We start from the raw sequence: 23,899 nt of genomic DNA on the forward strand, positions 1-23,899 counted from the left end.
ATGTAAGTAGGCTGTTTTACTTTTGCGCTGTCTGTTTGTATATTTGGTTTTTGCTCACATAAATTTGTATTCGTCTTTTTGCAGAATATTCTGTATGTTATTGTTTTCTTCTTAGGCCGTCATTTGATTGAAGGAAGCATTTACAAACTGTTTCAAATGGATAATTTGCAACACCCTACAGAATCGATTTAATTCAAAAAAATGCAAGGACAAATTTGAAATTTCGAAGAAAAAAATGTTGGTACATTCATGATAATTGTTGTTCATAATCAATACATTTTATTATCATAAATGTTTTTTTGAAATTCGACATCGATCGTGTAACTGCAAAAAACGTGATAGTTTTTTTTTAGCAACATTTTATTCTTGATTCAACAGTGATTTGATGCATTTCAATAATCTAAAAATTCTTGTTCTCAACAATAACGGAATTGAGATTGGATGGAATTGATATCATTGATCTAGAACATGTAAATGTTTCAAGATTTTACCATCACTTGAACGACTTTAATTTTTTGTTTTAATTTTCACAAAATCGATTGATCATATAGTTTCCCAATGGAGTAAAGTTCAATCACTGAAAGAAATTTCTTTTCGTGCATCTTGGAGTTACTCTGAACAAAATGTTCAATGGGAGGTCTGCAACATTTGATAGAAATATAAGTTTCCAATCTTTTAAACATTTAAAACGCTAACACGATCGCAATAAATTGGTCTTTGAATTTAATACTAGTCTTATTATTGGTATGCCACATCAATCTGCAACAATGTCACGGGGTTTTTGTAATTTTCCCCATCAAATTCAGAAATCCAAATTGAAAAAGTCACAGACGAGAGTTATTTATTAGTCTTAAGATAAGGGGCTTCAAACGGCTCAAACATCACATTTTTATTTATATAAGAAATTCAACTGAACCTTTTGTAGATTTTTTTTGATGAAATATTTTTAAATTCATAAAAGATTTTGTGTTGTTGATTTGAGTTATTTGGATTTTTTCTTTTAATTTCAAATATCAATCTGGTGTACCGTTAAGATGCTATGCTTGTCCAATTATGTTTCCCTCTTGTATTTTTTTATCCAATGCCATAATTCGAAATTTTTGTGTATTTTTACTTTAAAAACTCAAATTATGGATGTAGAGACACTTAAGAGACAAAAAATTACCAGAAAAGAACACAATTGGACAGGCTTAATGTATGCAGACACGATGCGTTCTTGATGTACCAAGAAATTCAAAAAATGTTTTTTCACGAAATATGAAATAAAAAAGATAATGAACTCAAATGTTTTTTTTTTTTGTTTTAATAATATTTTTCAAAAACAATCTACTTAATACGATTATTGAGAACGATTATATAATCTCACCTTTTTATAAATGGTTATAAATTTGTTGAAAAAAGAGTTTTTTGAGTCAGGAATATTCTGCACGAGCACTAAAAAGTATGAAGGTGATAAGAAAATCGCATCCATTATTATATACGATCATGCATTACATGAGACATTTATCAAGATCCATGTAATATTTGAATTTGAAAGTCATATAAATTCAAAAGAATAAAGAATATCATTCCAATGGTGTGTATGTGTGTACGATAAAAGAATTTGCAAATTGATTACACATTTTTATATTATGTAATAAAATTATTCGTATCCCGCTTATTGTTGAAAGTTCAGAGAGAAAAAAACACACGTAAATTTGTATGACAATTGAAATTCAAATAGAATTTAATTCAGAAGTCATAATATCATATTGATGTAAAAAAGTAAGCCATGAGACAAAACGTACAAAAGAAAGAAAGAAGAAAAAAATACTTCGTGCAAAAGCAGAAAATAAATTTGTCAGATATATAATTGGAGGGTTATGTATGTAAACACAAACAGAAAACAAAAATCGTATGGATGACATCAAACTGTGTGAGAGTGTGTACAAGGAAGAGATTGTTTTGTCTCTTTTGTCTGTTGCTGTGCATGGAGAAAGCGAATGGCAAAATATTTGTACGTGTGTATTGATGTGACACAATACACTCCGCCCATATTTGCTTCCGATGGAATTCAATGGCGCATCAATGTAAATAAAATGCTATTTGGTCGGGTGCGTTTTCCAACATCTGCACAAACTCGAATGGTGTCATTTTTGTGCGAGATTTGACTCGAGGATTTTGTGCAAACACACACACACATTCAACATCGTCTTCATCATCATCATCGCCGATAAAATACGATTGACGTGACGGTTTCAAGCTATTATCGGGCGCTTAGTTATCCAATTTATCGCTTCTTGCGAACAGAATAATAAAATATGTTTTACGTTTGCTATTGTGATTTCTCGTACATTATTACGGAAGAGGAGTCAACCCACACAAAGGCACATGTATAACGGTTAAATGCTCTTTTTTGCCACATTTTGATGCCTTTTGTTGATGTATATTAACAATGATTTACAAATGTTATTTCAGTGCATATGTTGTATGGGAAGCCGCTTCAAATTAACACATCGTCATTTTATTTAAACAACGTGCTTCTAATGGACTGAAAATGAAAAATTTATTCTATCCTGTTAAATAGATATCAAATTATCACAAATTACTACATCTCCGGCACACACAGGGGGAGAGAAAACATTTTGGATTTAGAATCAAGCTATAAAATGGATGAAATGCAATACTTTGTTGACTTTTATTCTGAATTGAATATCTGGGATTTTGATTTACATATTTGTTTTTCTCACCCGAATCGAAACCTATGAACCACTCAACGAACAGTTGAGTTTCACAGTTAAATTTTGGCGAAACTGTTTCACCGTAAATTTCTTATACATCATTTGAAATGTTAACATGCAATGCAAAAACAGTAATGAATATATCAAATTTTAACTCTTGGGAAGTCGAGGCATCAGAAATTTGGTGGTGGTGCATTTTTTCAACGGTATGTTCTTACAAAATGATATGCTTAAAACATCGAATTTTCTTCTCAAAATGCTGATTAAACATTTAGCAGCTGCTTTATACAAACTCATATTTTCTAATCAAACAATATTGATATAAGGATTTGAAGTTGAATCGGCTCGGCATTTGAATTCGATTGCGCTGATTAAACTAAAATAACAATTTCGAATCGCTTTACCACAATACAAAATTGTTGGCTTTAGACAATTTTCATCCAAAGACACTTAGCATGAAATGAGAGCCAAAAAGCGATACAAAATTTCATCAAAAATTCAATTGCATTAATTCACAAATGGGATTTCGATTGGTTTGTGGCTATTTGTATTTCATTGTGTGTGTGTATGTGTGTCTTTTCCATCTGTATGAATTGTGATCGAACAACAATGGACAAACTTAGTTAATCGTTTTTGCATTGGCATCGAATGAAAAAAGAAGAGAGAGAAGAACACGCGTAGCCTTCAAACCTTAAAGATTTCGTAGTATAAAATCAAATAGCAAATAGTATTGTTTACATAATACCTATGTAATTCGTCGGTCGATTTAGAGAATGTGGCGACTTTATTGGCCGTAATTCGTCCGGTCTCAAGTGCAGCGTTCGACATCAACATCGGTTTGATAACGGGAATCAATTTTCAAATGTAAATAAAACCGAATGGTCGACAAGGGCAGACAAAAGCCTGTGCAAAATAATATAATATAGTTTTTGGGTCGACGAAAACCATTTAAATTTTTGTCAAAACAAAAACAATGGCCACAAAAACCATTTCACAGCATACACTCAACAGCATAAGAATAAATAAGATGGAAAACACAAGAAACTTGAACATTTCTTTCGTCAAGACAAAAACCAGATGAAACAAAGGAAATCGGTTTCGCTTCATTTGTCATTGTTTAGTTAGGACTAAAGTCATCAAATGATTGAATGAAAGTTTATATACGCATGAAAATAATAAGAATAGAAAGAGAGAAAGATAATGAAATCATGTTCTTTGTGGTTGAGTGCATGTGCCATAGCCGTAACCTCACAAGTACATCATTAAATATTTATTTATCAATTTTGGAAATTTCTCTCGTTGACAAAACAATGTACATCCATTCAATTTGCAAGACACTTTTTCATTCAAAACTTATCAGCCAAAGCAATCTTGGGCAATTGTACTTGAGACTTGAGACATATAAATATTGGCTAATTCGTTGATTCATTTAAAATTATATTCATTCAAAGTACCTTAAGATTTCGAATTACAGACGGTAATTTTGGGGGCGACATGGGAAAATGTCTATTTCCCAAAGAATTTTCTCATTCAATGGAATTTTTGCGGGTGGTCTATTTGGCACGAGCGCATCATTTTATACGTTGCAAATGAATTCAATGTAAAGCATTAGTGTGTGAAAGGGTAGAGGGTATGGTACGGTTCGAAAAATTTCCTTCGACTTTCAGGGGATTTTGGCCAAATTTCCTCCCCGAAATTAATTTCGAACAGATTCTGAACAGAATGGAATCAAAATTCCTTAATTAGAATACAGTTTTGGAAAATGGTTTCAATTTGAAGTTTTGAAAACTAACCCCCCTAAAAATCTGATCTCGCACATTACTGCTGTTAAGTATTACATGTGCTCCAAAGACTGCACGCATGCAGAAAACCAGAAAAAAGCAACCATACCATTACAATGTAAATGAAAATTGTTCATTTGAAATAAAATATGAAAAAATGCACTTGAAAATATGTCGCATTTGCTTTTTGGCTAAAAAGTCAATTTGTTGAAAATATTGTATTTTGTATAAAAACAAAAACACATCGACACAATTGCAATTAAAAATTTATTTCTTTTGAATAATAAATTAAATTATGCAAAACCGAATAAAAACTCGTTGACGCGTGAAAAGAACAAGAATAAAAAAAAAAATGTGTTCGCAATGAAAATTGTGCGAACGACACGTCAAAAGGGAACAAACGGAAGCTTTCAACCGAGAGAATGAGAGAGGATAAAAAATCTGATTTAATAACGGTATGGATGAAAAACGACGATGAATTTTAACGTGATAATAATCTCGCTCAAATTCTTTCAATCGAAACGTACACAAAATATGCGGCCCGAACGAAAAAAACCATCGACAATATGGAAAAGGTGGCAACTTTATGGCTTTTTCCACATAGCCATAGATATATGAGAGAAATACAATGACAATTGAGACGTAATCACAATCTTATGCATCGGATAATACATACAAAATATACATAAAACACATTAAATAACATTAATTTAGATATTATGGAATTAGATGAGAGAAGCACATAGTAAAACGCATGTAACGCGCGCACACAAATCTTGACTCGCTCGCTCTTTCACTCACATTTGCGCGTCTCTATATCCGATTGACTGTAATTCAGGAAACGCCCCAGCACCACTATCTCTCCGTACCACTGGCCCGACAGCTGAATTTCAAATAATGAGAAAATCAAATAGAACAAACTACTTCCATTCTACACATTCGTCATCGTGACCATTCGTAAAATACTATATCTATACATCATAATGTATGTAGATGTGATTTCCCGCTTGTTAAGACAAGCAAGCAAATACATTCAGATCGATTCAATCTTCTTTTGTGCAAACACACAATATTTCCGTTTGCATTTTACACGTACAATCGTTTTCTTCTTTTATTTATAATGACAAACATATATGGATATTTCATTCTAAAGCGAAAATCAGTTTTTGTACTTCACCTCTTCAGTTTGGTGTACGTATTTGAATGGTACTAGAGGGTTGTCGCACACAACACTCAAACAATCAAATCAGAATGAAATAGGTGGAGCTTGTATTCATAGGCACCGTTTCAACAAGAATATACTCATTCCTGTTGTGCACGCGCACCATTTGACCGGAGCGACAAGGACAGAGCGTTGAACCGATTTCTAAGGACAATATAAAGCGTGTGTATGTGTTTACACATTTTGAAATATACTCGTCTGCATGATTTTTACTCGATGATGATTTCTTTGACTCAACAGCTCTGGCAGAACGTTTCATATCGTTTAACGATCTGGTCATATATGTGTCGATAAGTTCGGGTGTGCACTCAATTTTTAAGTGATATTTACCGTGAATTTCAACCAAGTATACACCGTGCCATATTTTATTCATAAAACTAAAAAAAAATCAAGCCGATTTTTTCTTTCGAAAAACGGATTTTCGTTTGTGAATTTAATATCTCTCAAATTTTGAAAGTAAAATTAAATCATTATCATTTTTTATTTTGTAAACGGTGACATTTTTGAATGGCAACAAAAAATTGAAGTTCATCTTTGCCATATTTGAAAACATTTTGTGTATAATCCTGAATTCTGTGACGCGCTTCGGGCTTCTTAAAGAAGCCGATTTAACGCCGCCAAATTCGCCCGTGTCTTTGGCATCACCGGTGACATCAATGGTCGAAACCAATTCGAATCAAATGACTGTTCGAAGTGTACCGCACCAAAAAAATCAATCAATTCCAAATCAAGCCTATTTAACCACCGCCATGCTGCTCGGCACACAAAATTGTAACTACTTAGGACAACGATTGAATAATTTAAGGGAGCATATTGCCGATAATGATTTGATATTGAATGCAAGTGTTCATCAAATTCCACAACAAATGGGACAAATGCAATCGAGTCCCGCCAATTTGAATCGAATTAAATTGGAAAAAGACACCGAAAAAGAGACGCTACAGCGGAAAGATGATGCAAAAATTCGTGATTGTAACAGTGGATCGATGGCAACGTCAAACTTTACGATTGATAGCATTTTGGCAACGAAACCCGTTGATATTAAATTCGAATACAATTCAAAGTCAGAGAGTCGATCGCCGAGCAATTCACCGTCGCTCAGCACAACATCAAGCCCAGTTCGACCGACAAGGGTACCAGCCATGCTACATCCTGGTTTACATTTGTCACATCTAGCCGCAGCCGCTGCCACTGGCTTTGGCAATCCATCCGATTTTCTTGGTGAGTTTTTCCTTCCTCCTTCATATATTTGGTTAGAATGTAAACTCGACTTGTATTTTAGCGCCCATTCATATATTGAACATTTTCAGTCTCATTCATCTTTGAATTGGTCATCTATTTCTTTGACTTCCAATTTCTCGTCGACAACGAAACGATTCCTCAAAATGAAAACGTTCTGTGTTTTTCTAATCGATTCAGCTTCATCGCTTCGTAAATACAATCTGTATCAAAATTTTATGAGAATGGTCTCGCGAAATAACATATTGTTTATGTTTTGTATCGTTTAGCTCTTGAAAAAGAATTCAATGGTTTTTTCCATTAAGCGAAATGATAACAAAAAAGAAAGAAAACAAATCCACACTCTCTTCAACCGCATCCCACACACATCGGTGCATACATTCAACGGTAGTGAACGCTACCGTTTTTTTTTTTCGTATCGAGTCTGTCGAGTTGAAAAATGCACAGGAAAAAAATACCAATAAAGTAAATAAACATTTTTTTATTGAAAATAATAACCAAAAGGATAAGCATAATAGCAAATGTGGAGATGGGCAAAGAGAGTAAAGAAAAGAATACATTGGAAAGAAAAACAAACCTTCAGGACATACTTAGGCTAGCGGATTGAAAGGCACACTGAATTTAAAATGTATGATGGTGGCTGGCATTGATATAACCAATCTTCAAAATTCGAAAATCAAAGATATTTACATTTTTCATTTTCGTCTTTGCCCACGTCAAACCGTATTGTTGAACACATTTGGCCGAGACGCCTGAGCATACACACACACACGCACACTCACATCTTGTATGCATCAGGGAGCTTAGGCATCATTGATGGCGGTTAAGAAGAAAATAGCCGCAAGTCATACTCTCTTGCTAAGAAAGTACGCACACGGGCACATAATAAAAGTATTTATTACTTAAAAGTGAAGCCGAGCGCACATGTATGGAAGCCAAAAAAAAAAACGAAAATCATCATCGTCATTGTTTCGATATGCCACACCATAACTTCTTATACATTGAAAATCCTAATAAATTATTGATAAATACACATCAAATGCGTCAATATATTCGATAATACCTCTTATCGGTTACCTGAAGGACTTTTAATTTTCCGTAACATTCTCCCGTTCTCTTTGGCCAATGTTTGTTTACTCGATGCTTTAGTCTTATTAAATCGAAGCGCACACCGTTTTATTTGGATTTATTTTTATTAATTTTTCATTTGTTTCAGTTTTCTTTGCCGTATCGCTTTTGTTGCATTAAATTCTGTCCTTCGAGAAGACGAAAAATAATATACAAATGTTTTCTTTTCACTTTTTGAATGAGTGAAAGAAAATGTCGACGCAAACATTTATAATGCGTTGTAAACGAGATCCGCAAATATATGACGAGTAAATAAACATTTTGAATTGACCTTGTGAGATTTCTAAATGCTTTTATATCATTTAATTTAAGTGTGTGTGTATCGCAGAGTCTTTTCTGATTTGTCAGAATACCTCTGTCGATTGATGGGATTTTCGATGCTTCATTGGGCTGTCTTTCTCTTCAAAAATATATTTAGCAATTGAAATTTGCAAATTTCACATTCTCTAAATCTAATATGGTGTGATTCACACCTCGAGCGAGCATTTTTTCGGGTCTGCTGATTAATTTAATGGTGCACATCGAAAATCCGAAGCTTGTCTTGGCTCCAAAGCAGAAAGAAGGGAAAATCTTCAAATACATTCGCACCTACTTAACATATTTATAAATAAAATACACTTACAATACAAGAAAATCGCAGATCTGATAAACATCGGTATTTTTCGTTCTTCGAAATTCTATCTTCATTCAGATTTTCCTCTCTCTCTCTCTCTCTCTCTCTCTTTCTTTCTTTCTTTCTTTTTCCATACATTTTATTCAAATGAAAAATGGAATATAAAAGAAATGAAAAAAAAAACATTTATGCGGCAAAATCGGTTGAACTTATTTTTCCGCAGATTAATTTTTTACGCTGTCACGATTACAAACCACCACTCATTCATCCGTTCGGTTCACGTGGAACTTCACGTATAACCGAACAGAAAAGAAAAAACCAGGCGAACGAAAGAAAATATCGAATCCATATTCATACATCATCCATTTACATAAATGGTACTTTATTTTTTTTTTCGAATGAAATAAAATATAAACATTTTTGTTTCCTCAATTTTTAAAAAGTACTTCTTTGCATTTGAATTACCTTCAAGAGGTGGTGGTGAAAGAAAAAAAATCACACAACATAAGAGAATAAGTACCTAAGCCGCCCACATCTTTATATTCTAAACATGTTTGTTATTCTTTTTTCCCCTCACCTCTCGAGTAATGCAACGCATTAAAATAATGCCATGCCAACTAAACAAGTCACTTATCCGTTTTGAGTATTTTAAACACACCACCGTTAATTATCTGTCCGACAATTTTTTTTTTTCGTGGTGGTAATCCAATGCTGATTTCTTTTATGATTATGGAACAAAAAATGAAGAAAAAATAAATATTACCAACGTTTAATCCGCTGGGATGACGAATTACGGCCAATAATTCGCTTGTCTCACGAGACAAAAAACACCGAAACAAACACACGACGTCAACGAACCGTTTACTGCTGACGCAAATGGCTCTTTAATGATTTTAAGATTAAAACATTGTCCCACAAAATTTCCAAACAAATAGAAATTGTTTGCATTTTTTCATCTTTTTCACCTTTTCGAGCCGAGTAAAGATTAGCACGTGATCGTCTTTGCTTTGGCATTTGCATGGAAAAACAAATTGAAAAGAAGCCATAAATGCAGTGTTTTACTTTTTTCAATCCATTTTCTACTTTGAACAATTTTTTATGAGATTTTTCGAACGACATTTACAAAACGCAAAGTCAAGAAAAAAAATCAGTCACAATCAGGTTTTGTGATTTCAAGTCCAAATGAAAAGAGAGGAAAAAAATTAACCGTTTAACGCCGAACAATGAAAATCGGAAAAAAATAGAAAAACGCGTCGAAAATGTTTATGAAAGTGAACTGAAGCCAGATAAAGATGTTTACTTGAAAATTTCTTCTTCTTTTTTTAATTTACATTTCTGATGTTATAGAAACCGATGATGAAATTTGGTGACGATATAAAAACGACAAATACACACATACACTATACCATTTAATTTAGTTTCCATACGATTCGATTAAAAATGCGGGAAAACGCATTTTTATGTTTGCACAACAAATGAACGACGGTTGCCAGAGCTATTAATGACAATATCGTTTAATCAAAATCCATGCACACCCACACAACAAACATCACATTAGAACTTAGTGAAACCAATCAAATGATTAATCAGAATACATGAAGGAATTGACGAGAAATTGAAGAACCGAAGTAAAGAAAAATATCTGATTTTTCCTTAACCGAATTATATATTTAAAAGATTTTTCGGTTTACAATTCAATGAACTTTTCTGCATTGCGCACTGCAAAACCATATTTCCAGCAAATTTTCCAAACAATGTAATTTTATATTGCTGATTCTTTTATCGCATATTCCACGTTCTTTTCACTTCAACTCGAGGGCAATTTTTCTATGCAAATTGATTTGATTTTGAATCACTGACCCAAATTTACAAACGCAAACAATTCAATTCTTTTTTCAATCAAACCATTTTTTTTGCATTTTTGAATTTTAGATTGAAAATTCGATAATTTATTCGCATTTGCAATTATAATATTCTTTTATTCAAATTAATCTTGGAAATTTTTTTACGGAAAATATTTTGATTTTATTTATTTTTCTCAGTTGCAGCTTATCCGAATTTTTATCCACAGTACATGCATGCGGCGGCGGTTGCACATGTTGCTGCCGCTGCACAAATGCAGGCACATACAGCGCATACGTCGTTATCACATCATCATCACAGTGGTCACTTGGGTCATGGACCACCACCAAAACGGAAGCGTCGCCATCGTACCATTTTCACTGAAGAGCAACTCGAACAATTGGAAAAAACATTTGAAAGCACACACTACCCAGATGTGCTACTGCGCGAACAATTAGCACTAAAGGTTGATCTGAAAGAAGAACGCGTTGAGGTAAATATAATCAGTAATCACACAATTATTTAAATGAAACTCTTTGTTTTTGCAACTAGTTTTAAGCTGACTCTTAATTTATTTGTTTACAAATCTTTTGTCGCACACAACATATTTACATAAAAGTGGTATTGTCACAGGGAATTAAGACTGTACGGTAAAAGTACAAAAAGGCCATTAAATTAATTTCTCAATGTTTCATTCGCCCGTTGGAATTGTGTCAACAAATCCTCTAAATTTCTACAAACATTAAGCCGTGAATATTAAATCACGATTTTAGTACCCTCAATTTGTGAGCAATCAACAAGAAGTGCTCAGTACCATTTCCGATTCGAATGGCATTATCAAAGTCAAAAGATCTCTATCAAATTAACTCTCAAACACCGATTTTGAAATTGATTCGAAATGCATAAACAAACATTGGCTATTGATATGGTTTCCATTTGTCGAAAGTCCCCTCACAATATGTCACTTGCAACTCACTGCTATACAATGCATAATCTCTCTTGGATTTGTGTCCGCACCGAATGTAGCGCGTGATAATATCTCAACAATTTGTTGTTATTTGAAGATGAAGAAACACTTTTCTAACTAAAGATTTAGTTCGTGCGCCAATTTCTGAAAATTAAAGTTTAAGGAAATCTGTTCCTTTTGATCTCTGGCTAATCCTTTCACAAGTACCAGCTCAAATAAACACCAACCCAGTTATGTGTTGTTGATTGAAAAAATTTAAAAGACCGCGTGTCGATTTAATTGGCATGGTGACAGAGCATGGTATTATCACGGCCTCAATTTTAGATTGTGTACGATTAAATTGCACGATGTTGATAAGCATCTGGATAAATAGTCGTGCATTTGTTTTGAATATTTAATGCATGTTCGTGTGAACGCACATTTCTGGTATTAATGCCATCAATGCTTGAGGCTAAGATTTTACAGCTCTTAAACAAATCACTTCGACATTTGCTGGTATTACTTAAATAAATTTGAATGCATTAAAACTGTTGAGTAAATTGTTTGATTAAATCAGGAGAGAGCGAGAGAGAGAGAAACGCAAAGAATGTCGAATAGTCATCACACTTATTATTGATTCAGTGAATTCTTCATCGCAATTGGACTCTGACATAAAATCTATGAGATTGAACACATTCCATGTTGTAAAATACACAGAACGAATTCAAATACCAAATGACATGTTTGAAAATGTCATTGAAATGGCTAGATTTTTATTCTTCCAAAACGCACAAACGGATTAAAAAAAGCCCATTGAATGCTTTTGACCACAGGTAGTGTAATTCAACGAGTAAAATGCAGAAAATTATTTTGTGACAGCCACTTGGCTACTGTTTGTTTCGGTTCATGTTTACACACTGTTTCCTCTATCGATAAACGAATAAAAAAAACAAGCCCGACTAAATTCCATAATTATGTCTTATTTTTGTGTTGAAGAACTCATTCAATGTTTAGAATATCTTTGACTTATTGACAATGATAAACAAACATCGAAGACGAAGACACACACTAGCCCTCAGACGATGAAAAGTAAACAATACATTTTCGCTGAATCATTTACCAATACCCATTTTTCAAGAGGTTTAAGATTCACTTTTTCCAACCAATATGCGATTCTATGGTATGACTAATAGGCTCAAGTGTCTACTCTCTTTCACTCGTTCAGGTGGTATTTTGATTAAAGAGTTAAAATATATTTCAGGCACACAATTTTTCATGTGTAGGTGGCCTTTTCCGCTTTTGTCAACTTGAAAAAGAAAAAGACAAAATGTACACAAAACCATTGCAAATGGAATGCTCACTTAACGCTCATGTTGGTGGCCTGTGTCGTCGACGAGACGCTTTTTTTTGTATTTATAAAGAATCTTCCCCGCAAGCTCATTTCATTACTTAAAACTTTTTCAATTGGTTTTGATTCAAAAGATCATTTTACCATGGCGCGCCAAATTCAGAGATGGATTTCAATCAATCCAGTCTCGTTAAAAAAAGTTGACATTGTTTTCTTAATCTTTGTTAAGTGAAGCAAAAAAAAAAACTTGAGATTGAGATTGAAACGCAACAATCATCAGCATTAAGTACTCACCATGGAATTAAATTTCCAAAAACTTTGCCAAAAATAAATATTTAAAATAATTCAATAATATGATTTGAATTTATCAGTGTACGTATTTTAATGCAAACCCTATCATGAATTATTATGATTTCTTCGCCGCTTTTCTTTTCTATTAAAGTACTATTTACATCTGGTGTTGTATCATTTTTAAATTTGATGGTGATGCTGAAGCTGAGATATAATATTCGTTATTATATTTGTTATTTATTCAACATAATTTAACAAGAATAACAACAATGCTAAAGTTAACAAAGTATACGTAATTTAAATCATACCAAATTCATCATTGAAAATGCACAAATATTGTGAAAATCAAAGTAAATAAAACATTGAATTGAGTCGGTTAAACAACGAACCCCAAAATGTGTGCAATGAGAACAAGTAATCAAGAAAAAAAGTGTACGCCCATCCTCCCACGAAAAATCAAGTGAGCGAATTAATTCATCATTCAACTTTATAAAATATTTATTGTCATTTCCTCGCTTGGTCCTATCTATTGTTATTATATATTTTTTTATCTACGGTGAAGCATTATTTTCATTATTTCCAATTGAATTTCGCTCCATTAAAATTGAATGTTATTTACATTTTTATTATTTTAACAGATAATAATAAACAATGGCAAAAATTCATCATCATTTCCATTCATTTCATAACTCTGTTAAATTGCAATCGAATGAGATGACATCGTGATTTTGATTGTTCTCTTTTTTTCACGTTTACGTACTAAATGAGCGTACAGTACTCAAGAGGCGGCAGACGGAATGAAGTGTGGTGAGAGAAAATGCGTATGTTTTTGTCATTGAGTGGTTTTTGCTTTAACCTTTAGCCAATTGCGATTGTTTGATAAATTCGGTATCCCAAACCGCTTTGTTTGTGTATTAAGCCGCAAATATATCTTTACCATGCAACCACATCTCTTTATTTTGTATTGTCTAACCATGGCAGTGTCTTATGCGGTTTTCAAGTGCTTCCCTTTTTCATTATTCGGCACTTTTTCTCGTTCTCTCATTTTGGTATCGTACGAATATGCTCATTTTAAGCTGTTCGTATTTATGAATCGATGCGTCGACCCCACAAATGATTCGGATTCAGTGTTTACATTCTAATATTATGTTTGTTGTTTGTTTTCTTAGGATAAGTTTAATTAATTGACACTTAATTACATTGTTAAATATTAACCGGAGACGAATAAAAGAGATGATAACAAGCTACTGATATATTATGATTTATATGGTCGATAGCCTTTGGCAACACAGCCCACACACACGTACACATTTTTCACATGGCTGAAATGACAAATTTCAACGTGTATCAAGCAACAAAAATATTTGTCTTTTCGAATTATAAATTCAGTTATTGATTGATTTTATTACAAGCCATCCCGTCCATTTGGCTCACTTTTAATTATAATCGTTTGCATTTTTGGACTGATTTATGGTTTATGCAAAATTTATGTATACCTATTGCTTTAAGCTTATTTATTTATTAATCCATTGTTTGATGTTGATGGAATAAAAAAAAGAACAACAACTGAAATGGTGCAATGCGAAAGGTTCACGTGTGTTCCAAGAACTCCGAAAATTAATTTTAATATTCAATTATACTATAAAAACAATCGACACAGCGGGGTTAACAGTTTATCACCACTCAATCATAGAGTGCAGTGAGTGCACACACTTGCGCACTCTTGAAATTTGAATTAAACACCGTGCAATTGATGCATATCGGATATTACAAAATTGAGTTCATAGTCGTGGTTAGTTCATGATTTTTTTCACCAAAAAACAACCACAAGTATGGAACCTTCACCGCTATTTCGAATGGTATGCTGCGATGAAAAAAATGTGCCTGCTAGGCAAAAATGAGCGCAAACAATATTCACGTTATATTGTTTTAAAATCCTTTTGCAACTTTAATATATTTTGTAAACACACGCAAAAACCATAACAACACAACCACACGAATTGCGTTCGATTTTTTCCTCGGTTTCATCTGGATCACCCTCGATAATGTAGTCGCGGACCAGAATAGTGTGAGAGAGAAAGTAAGAGGAGAGATTTCAGTGCGTATCGAATCGCGTGGTATACAAATTTTGGCATAAAATTTTATTCAACCACGTTGTTTTTCCACCATGAAAATTCAATTATAACTTGATACATCGACGATGCACACCGAATCCGTGCTTCCATATATATATTTTTTCCGCTAGAAAAAGAAAACAAAGGCGAAGGCGAATCAACGCGCAATTCAAATATTGAAGGAAAAACTCAAATTCGAAAAGTTTTCATCGCAAAATTACAACCGGAGAAGAAACCGATTTTTGGCTCAGTAAAATTAAATATTAACCTATTCAATATGATGGATTGAATTTTGAAATTGAACGTTGATGAAATTCGATGCAAGAAATTTCTTGAAAATTGCATTTTTGAAATAGTGTTCAGTTGCCAATGAGTCTTCAGTGATGGCCCATGACCCAATTGTGGAAAATTATGAAAATATTGTTGAGGTTTTTGAAATGGATACACTAAAATGTTGGTTGAATAAAAATAAGCGCGTTTATGCGTTTGCTAATGTTACCTAAGGCAATTTTGGGATGCTTATGCAAATTACACTAGAAATCCGCTCAGCTCAGCTGCTTTGTACTCACTCGCAAAACGCAACCAACACACATCCATACACACCCATTCAAAATGCACAAACACACATCATACAATGGCCAGAAATCCAACAGTTCAATGAAAACACCTTTCGACAACCACACACGCACATGCATTTTCTCCGAAGTGATGCAAACACTCAAGGGCATCGGACCACATATATGCAGAAATTGTTGAAATGAAGAGGGTGTTTCAGTATTGATTTCATCTCGAATTCAAATCCAAATGTGATGATTTAGGGGATTGATAAACTCTTCTAATGCACCACATTAAAATTCACTCAAGGGTAATGAGCAGATTTACAAGAGGTTTTTTTGCGGCTCTTGAATGATTTTTCATAAGGATTTATGGACCGTTTATGCTAGTTTAAATGTATGTGAGGTTCGAATTTGTAGGATAACAAACATTTTATTTAGACAGAGCCTAAATATGCCTTCAAGACACAATTTTATTATTATTATTTATTAACGATAGGAAAACATTGTCATATTGGAAAAATAGTGGTTCAAAGTGCTCGGTTGGAAAAGTGGTTTATCAATACTTTACTTTTTAATATATTTCTTTATTTCGGCCCTTGTATTTCTTATAAATGTGCTGCGTTCAGTTCTTACTTTGCTAGAAAAATGCATTTCGTCCATATTTATAATGAAAACTACAAACAAGAAATTAAACTATGCCGCCGATGAGTCTGTTTTATCCAAACTCAAGCAACTGTATCGCAAAACCTTTGATGTGAATGGAATGCGTGGGAATTAAAGGATCTTCTTCAAATACTTTTATCTTGAAATCATCTCAAAATCTTAAATTTTCCATTTTTTATACATGTTTTTTTTTGTGAATTTTTCATGAGAAAAATCGTTTTCCTTTCAAATCGAATCCGTTTGTGGACACCGATTAAATATGTTTTTCATTGACCGATACAGTTTTTTTGTCGAAAAAAAAAAATGTTCTATTGAAGCATGCGCTAGATAATCTTTAGCAATTTACTTGTTATGTATTTCGGTGTGCAAACAATTGGCTTTATGCGGATTAAAATGTACCGGTGTATGTTTGAAGTAACAAAAAGACCAACCAAAATGACGGTCAGATCAAACGAGGAAATCAGTTAGTTGGCAATTAAATGGAGGTGTTTAAGTGTGAGCACTTCAGCTACTGTTTGCGTCAATTCAACTGAAAGTTAAAAAGGTTCCGATGCACTGAAGCCATTCGCATTCATCACAAACAAATAGAACAAAAGAATAGAAACAGTTCATTGTTCAAACTATCTGTTCGCTCATTGCACTCGATTGCTTCCATAAATGCAAGTTTAATTGTTTGCAAACGAAGAAATGGCAAAAAAAAATACGTTTCGAGTGAATTGATTTCAATTTTATTTATTATGCAGTAAATAAATCAAAGACAGCACCGACAAAATGGTAAACAATTTTAACACGCCAAACAATTTCTCTGGTGTAAACAGAATTTAATTCTATTTTGAGTTTCATGCGGAAAATGTTAAAACAAAGAATTGAAAAATTGGTAAATCATATTATTTCATAGGTTGAAGATGTTTTGAGAGTTTATGCTGAATTGCATTGCGAACGGAAAGTTTTGAAACTGTTACAAATGAGTTAATTTGGTATTGAATTTCCAATTTTCTATCGTCCAACGAGAATAACGAAAGTTTTTTTCTTTGTTATTTCTTCGTTTATATTTTTCGAATTGAAATTGTACGGCTTCATTATCACGTAATTGGGGATTCAGCACATTTTTCCCATGTTTTCAAACAACAAAAAGCATTCAATGAAAATTGGAGCATTTTAGTGAAGCATGGTCGTTTGTTTCAATTGTCTGTCAGTTTGAATTCTTTGGATGATATTTTCCAATGCGTAGCGTGGCCAATTATTTTGATTACATGATTTGTGACCATTTTGAAATTCTAAGAATTTAAAGAGCATGAATTTCAATTATGATTATATGTTCATTCGCATTGAGCACATTTATTTCGTCGAAAGACACATTTTGTTATTAATTATAATGCCTAAATAATTTTGCAGTTGGCTAGTTACATTTTCTCTCAATCTAACTCGCACAAATTTCGAATCGTTTGATCTAAGGCTTTTTTTCTCACATAAAGTATAAGCGAAACATTTTTGTTCTGTGGATCATAACAAATATCAGCTCATGGCATTAATCTTTCGGTGAAGTGAAATCAGCTGTCAGTTTATATTTTGTCAAAAACGTGATTTCACCCGAAACATTTAAATTCAAAATGCTGAAACAGTTTGAAGCTAATTGGAATATTCTTTGATGTAGCCTCAAGGTAACATTTTTGATGATGCTCTTTATTCAGATTTTTTTCTATATGAATTTAGCTTTTCCATCAAAACAATAATAATATATAAATGACAACCCTCCTTTTTTATAATGCCATAGAAACGCCCCAACAAAAACTCATAAAACTCAGTGTATTTTCATTTTTTTTTCTGGTTCTAAGTGGCAAATGTGTCAAATCATATTATTTAAATTCGATTTGACATTTATTTTGTAGCATGCATGTGCTGTCGAGTTGAAACTGAATCAACGAATTACACACATAAGTTGACAGTTCTCTCTCCTTCTCTTGTTCTTTCACTCTTTTTTTTTCCTTGTAATAAACTCTTTTTGTCATTTTGAACTAAATAAAATTGGCACATTGAATAGAGTTAACCGTTTCATGTTTGGAATTTAATCCATTTCGCCTACACAATTACTCCCTTTTAAATTGCATTCCAATTATCATGCCATTCGTCATTTCATGCCATTCATTTTTTCAGACATTTTCAATTTCGATCTCTCATCACTACTACACATAGACAATGCGACATAGTATCGCTAAGAAACTTCCATATTCTCTCCGAGCAATTCAATGTTTGCGGCAGCATTTTAAGTTGTTGTTTTTTCACGAAAAATTGGTTTCTTTATTCCATAATTGTTCTATTGTTACAGCAATGTAGAACAAAATATGTTCGACAATAGGGCACATTCACCTGGAGTTTATTTAAAAAATCAACCGAACAAAACAAACATTACAACAAAAAAAACAGCAACATGGAGAAGAAGAAAAATTAAGAAGCAAAAAAGGCAAAAAAATCACAGAACATTGTTGTCGCATTCATGTAATCAATCCGCCCCGAATAATAAGGACACCCGTTCTATAGGCTCTCGACAGCCAAATTGAAAGCAATTTTTTTTTAAGGCAAAGAGCAAGAAAGAGAGCGAAAAACACAAAAAAATGCCACAACCCAGCACCAGCCAAGCCATTCAACATTGGAATAATGTCGTTTGTGTATCGTGTGAGTTCTTTTCAATAGTTTGCTGTTACAGTTTTTCTCAAGTGAAAACGATACACATATACTCACTTAAAAAACAAGCATTTTCAAAAAAAAAAATGGCAGAACAAAATAAAGAGCAAATTGATATCCTTAATCCTTTTATGTTTTTCTTGTTTTCTGTATGCGTGTGTGTCAAACGACAGTTTTTTTTCTCTGTCTCTTTGTACGATCAATGTATGTGTCCTTTGTGTCAGGGTCTTGTATATTGTGACAATCGAAATAGTCTGGCTCCAAGAGCTAACAAAAATAAATACTACAACTGTACAATAATGGCCAACTTGTAAAATCATTAAAAAATTATTATCCTCATTTTAAGAGGATTCTACGATATAATAATCATATTTTTTGTGTTTCCTTTTTCAATGTCACTTTTGTGTGTCTGTATGCGAATGCCGAATATGTCTCACCCTTGTTCTTGATCTCAACCACAAACAATGCAAATATTAATTTTGCCAGTGATTTATTACATTAATCATTTAGTTGTTAAGCATCTTGAAGTAGAAAATTTAATATTAATTTTTTTTTCTCTCTCTATTTTCATTGTCTGTTTTACTAGGTTTGGTTTAAGAACCGACGTGCCAAATTCCGTAAGAATAAACGAGAGGAAAGCGAACGGCTTAGAAAATTACAAGAGGATCATTTAAATAATGGTTCGTTAAAATGCAATTTAAACGAATCCACATCATCGTTCAATGGCTTAACCGTTGGTCCTGTAAGCAGCAATAACAACACCACAAAAACATCACTTGGACATTCAAATCTCATGTACACATACAGTGACGCCGACGATTCATCATCCGATTTAGAAGTTGCATGAAATCATTTTAATTAGACAAATTCCAACATAACATTCTACATTTTAGGTTAAATTTCTATTTGTGCATATCTTTATATCATCATTCGCCCATTATGTCTATAAGTAAATTAATATTTAGCGACTCAAGCTCCAGTGGTTCATTTATTATTATCAATAGAAAAATGTTCGTGAGAGTAAGAAAGTTCATTGCGCACATTGTAAATAACGATATCTTTTTTTTTCTGTGAAAGAATTTCTGTTTAACCTTAAAAAAAATTCTTTTATTATCATAAACTCAGTGTTTCAATTTATTAAGTTCGCTCGTATTGCCATTAGAAGAGTTTCTTTTTTTAACAAATACTTCAATAATAAAGCTAAGAGATGCAGAACATTAAGCCAACATTTATATACTTGTTTATTGTGATTTAGTGTTTATTTTAACATAGTTTTATGTTCAGTTTAGTACGATGATTCATTGGGTAATGGATATTTTTTAAATGCAAATATTATATTGGCGAACAATTCAAACTATCAAATTGTAAATCCGTTCATGCACATTTATGTATATCTATTGTTAAACGTAAGAATTAAAATTCAATAAAAATGTATTCTCGTCAAAAAGAAAATGTATTCTCGTCAAAAAGAAAATATGTATTCCATTTCTACGTAATTGTGCAACAGAATAATGTGTTCAGTTTCACTATAAATGTCTTCCGGAGATATCAAAGCGGGTTTTGTAAAGACACACATTCAATTCAATGGATTCGTGTTGCATCACTCTTGGAGAACTTTTTACTATGTATAAGTGAAACCATATCGATCGAACAAACTTATTCATTACATAGTGCATGCACATAGGATTGCATCAAATATACTTCCTGGATGCAACCAAGTAAAATGACATCATTTGTTGTTCTTCTCACAACGACAATTTCACAATGGTAACTGAAATTACTTTTTGATTTAAAAAAAGGAATGGTTGACGTGTTTGCATGAAATAAGTGAGTCTTCTTTGAAAATATTAAACATTCTTTTGCATAATAAGTCAAAGGTAAAAAATTCATATATTTTCTTTTTAATTTTCAAGACTCCGTAAAATTTCATGTCAAGGTAAAATGAATGGAGTTGACGAATAAAGTGGGGGCTAATTTGAGAATTTGCAAAAAAATTGAAGGGAGTAATTTTGAAAGTCCAATCTATCGGTGTGCTCATCAAAAACCCATTGAAAATGGATTTTTTCGTTATACTCGGATGAAAATGATTAATTTTCAATGAACAGGGAGAAAATGTCGACCAAAAAAAGCAAAACAAACGAATTGTCCCAATTGAAAAAATGTTCTTCGCAAGCTCTTCTATTTGAAAATAGAGACGGTTCTTTCAAAATCACAGAGGGGATCATTTGAAATTCATTGTTCAGGAGGCTGTTTTGTACCCTGATCCTCCTACTCAGAATCTATGTGAATAGCACAAAATTATAAGAAACTTCCGTCGAAGAAAAAAAATATAAAAAAAGTTTTTTGATAATTTGATGGAAATGTGTACGCAATTTTCTGTTCCTTAATTTCAATATTCTTTAATATTTTCATATCTTCCTAGATCATCGAAAGAATGTCTATGTGAAAACTATTAAAAATCAGTTCTAAAAAAATATCTCTAACAAAACTGACCGCCCATAGCAAATGTGTTGTCTATCCCAAAATAGTATGTGTACAATTGCACTTTCACATAATATCCAGGCAATTGTTTATAAATCAATGAACCGTATATGAAGTAGCTGTTCGTATGTGTGCGATTTTTGCCAAGGCACCATATACATGTTGGCATCCATGACAGGGAAGTAAAACTGTAGTAAATAGTTGCACAAAAGCTGAATTAAATTCATAATGTAAAATATTTTAATCCACGCGTGATTGAATGAGTAAACATGAATGTTGTTGTGCTACATACAAAATTGTATTCAAATGCTAAACGATCAACGCTGATTTTGTTTGGTTTGAAAGCCTGCATTTGGTTCATTCGATGGATTTGTTTTTATATGTGAACGGTTTAACGCAGGGCGTATTGCAGAGCGATAACGAGAGTGTGTGTGTGCGAGAGAGAGATAGATAGTGGAAAAAACGAGCGATAAAAGTTTTAGCATTGCATTGCGCTAAAGACTTAAGTATTTATCCATGTTATGGCTCATACATACCCTTGGATAAATTTAACTATATAAATATGGATTATCACGTTAATTTGATTTTTCCCATTCACATTGGCCGGGCACCAGTTAATACGACATTTCAATCAACGTCATCGATGTGTGCGTGTGTGTGTGTGTGTGTGTGGTTCAAAAAATCTCATGGTACAACGGAAGCAAATGCAAACATGACAAAATTATCACGGGTGTTTAGGGTTTGAACATTGAGGCAACCAATTGAAAATCACATTCGATATGATTTGTCAAAAACACGCAGCTGTCTGGCATTTTTTTTTTAATTTCTCTGGCAATAAAAAAGTTCAATGAGACGGAGATTAGTCTAGTAAAACCGTATGTTTCACATGGCATTGCCAAAATGTCCGCTTTGAAAATTTGATTAAGGGATGATGATATAAAACGAACATATGCTCGGATCATAGAGGATGAAAATTAATATATTCATAAGAATTGATATGTGTAAATTGTACAACATTTTTTTTTTATTTTAATCAGCCACTGGCTTCACTCATTTGGACTAAATCAACTTTTTTCGATTTATCTAAAAGGCCATTTTGAAATATTCTCTATAAAATCGTACAAACATATTTGCCAAATAAAGGTAAGTCTGTTGATGGCTAAATAATGGATAATTGAATCATGTGTGCATAAACACATATGAGGGCAATTTACTTATAATTTCATAAAGGTAAATCGATGTCACATACGATGTTCTGACACCTAATTTCCGGTTATATTACATTTCACATAAGTTTGTTGTTCATAAGTGATGGCCAACAAAACCATAGATGCTCCGGAAAAAAACTAGTCTGAGGTTCAAAACACTGTGTGTTCAAGAACGAAAAAAAGGAAATGTCATAATTGTTGCATATAAATACGGAAATATTGTTTCTTTCTTCCTTTCAATACGGGCGAACGCAAGGCTTTATGGTTTCCTACGAAATATGAAATTGAAATGGATCGCAATGAATAAGACGGCATTTAAGAAGGTAAAAGGAATGAATAAAACACATCGGCCTTTTCAACAGGAGTATTACATGGTTTTTTGGCAGTTTGAAATCGATGCCGTTTTATTATTATATTCCGTTCATTTTTTTGTGAAACAGGCTTAAGTTGTTTATTTACTGACAATGAACCACGAAATGATCTTCAATTGACCAGTTAACAATTGTAACCATTTTTGTACAGAAAATACAAAAAAAAAATGTGTATGCTCAACAATGAAGATCGAGCTTTTATTTTTGTGAACCACATCATTACACACACCATTCACCAATGCAAACAGAACAACAGTCTCTTTTTATGTTGCCTCTTTGTCTACTTTGTTACATATTTTCTCCTGTTTGCTTTCATTTTAGACCGAAAAAAAAACTGGAACGGAAAAAGAATGAAAGTTCTAATCCGGAGCAAATGTAATTCGCATTATATCGATTTGAAGCGTGAATTTTCCATTCTTTGTCAGATTTTTTGATTACTTGGATTTATTCACTACCAGATCGTATTCATCAGAAAGATTGTTTTTCTCTTTCTTTAAGGTTTTCTAGATTAGATTCGAAATCGATTCAGCTTTAAATCGGAGAAAATATTTTAATCGGAAAATGACACACATTTTTCCAGCATTGATCTTCCATTGTAAAAAGATGAAAAATTTATTCTATTCTTGTGGAATTCAACCGATCAAATGATTTAGAATTCAACCGATCAATTGATTGAATCATAATTTTGTATTT

The 23,899-nt window shown here is 32.8% G+C and overlaps 1 protein-coding gene across 1 annotated transcript; it reads left to right on the forward strand.

Annotated features, from left to right (window-relative positions):
* Window positions 1-5,966: 5,966 nt before the first annotated feature.
* Window positions 5,967-20,123, forward strand: LOC116341169 (homeobox protein goosecoid). Its single transcript, XM_031768083.1, has 3 exons — window positions 5,967-6,944; window positions 10,746-11,038; window positions 19,733-20,123. The coding sequence occupies exons 1-3, from the start codon at window positions 6,380-6,382 to the stop codon at window positions 19,991-19,993; spliced, it is 1,119 nt and encodes a 372-aa protein (XP_031623943.1). The 5' UTR covers window positions 5,967-6,379; the 3' UTR covers window positions 19,994-20,123.
* Window positions 20,124-23,899: the final 3,776 nt, after the last annotated feature.

This window comes from Contarinia nasturtii, unplaced genomic scaffold (assembly GCF_009176525.2).
Source record: "Contarinia nasturtii isolate CC-2019 unplaced genomic scaffold, AAFC_CNas_1.1 Cnas_scaffold_695, whole genome shotgun sequence".
NCBI classification, from domain to species: domain Eukaryota; kingdom Metazoa; phylum Arthropoda; class Insecta; order Diptera; family Cecidomyiidae; genus Contarinia; species Contarinia nasturtii.

Excerpts from the sequence above, each read along its gene's own strand:
- LOC116341169 (XM_031768083.1), top strand. The coding sequence starts at position 6,380 with ATGGTCGAAACCAATTCGAATCAAATGACTGTTCGAAGTGTACCGCAC. Across the intron at positions 6,945-10,745 it reads CAATCCATCCGATTTTCTTG|TTGCAGCTTATCCGAATTTT; the intron begins GTGAGTTTTTCC and ends TATTTTTCTCAG. Across the intron at positions 11,039-19,732 it reads TGAAAGAAGAACGCGTTGAG|GTTTGGTTTAAGAACCGACG; the intron begins GTAAATATAATC and ends CTGTTTTACTAG.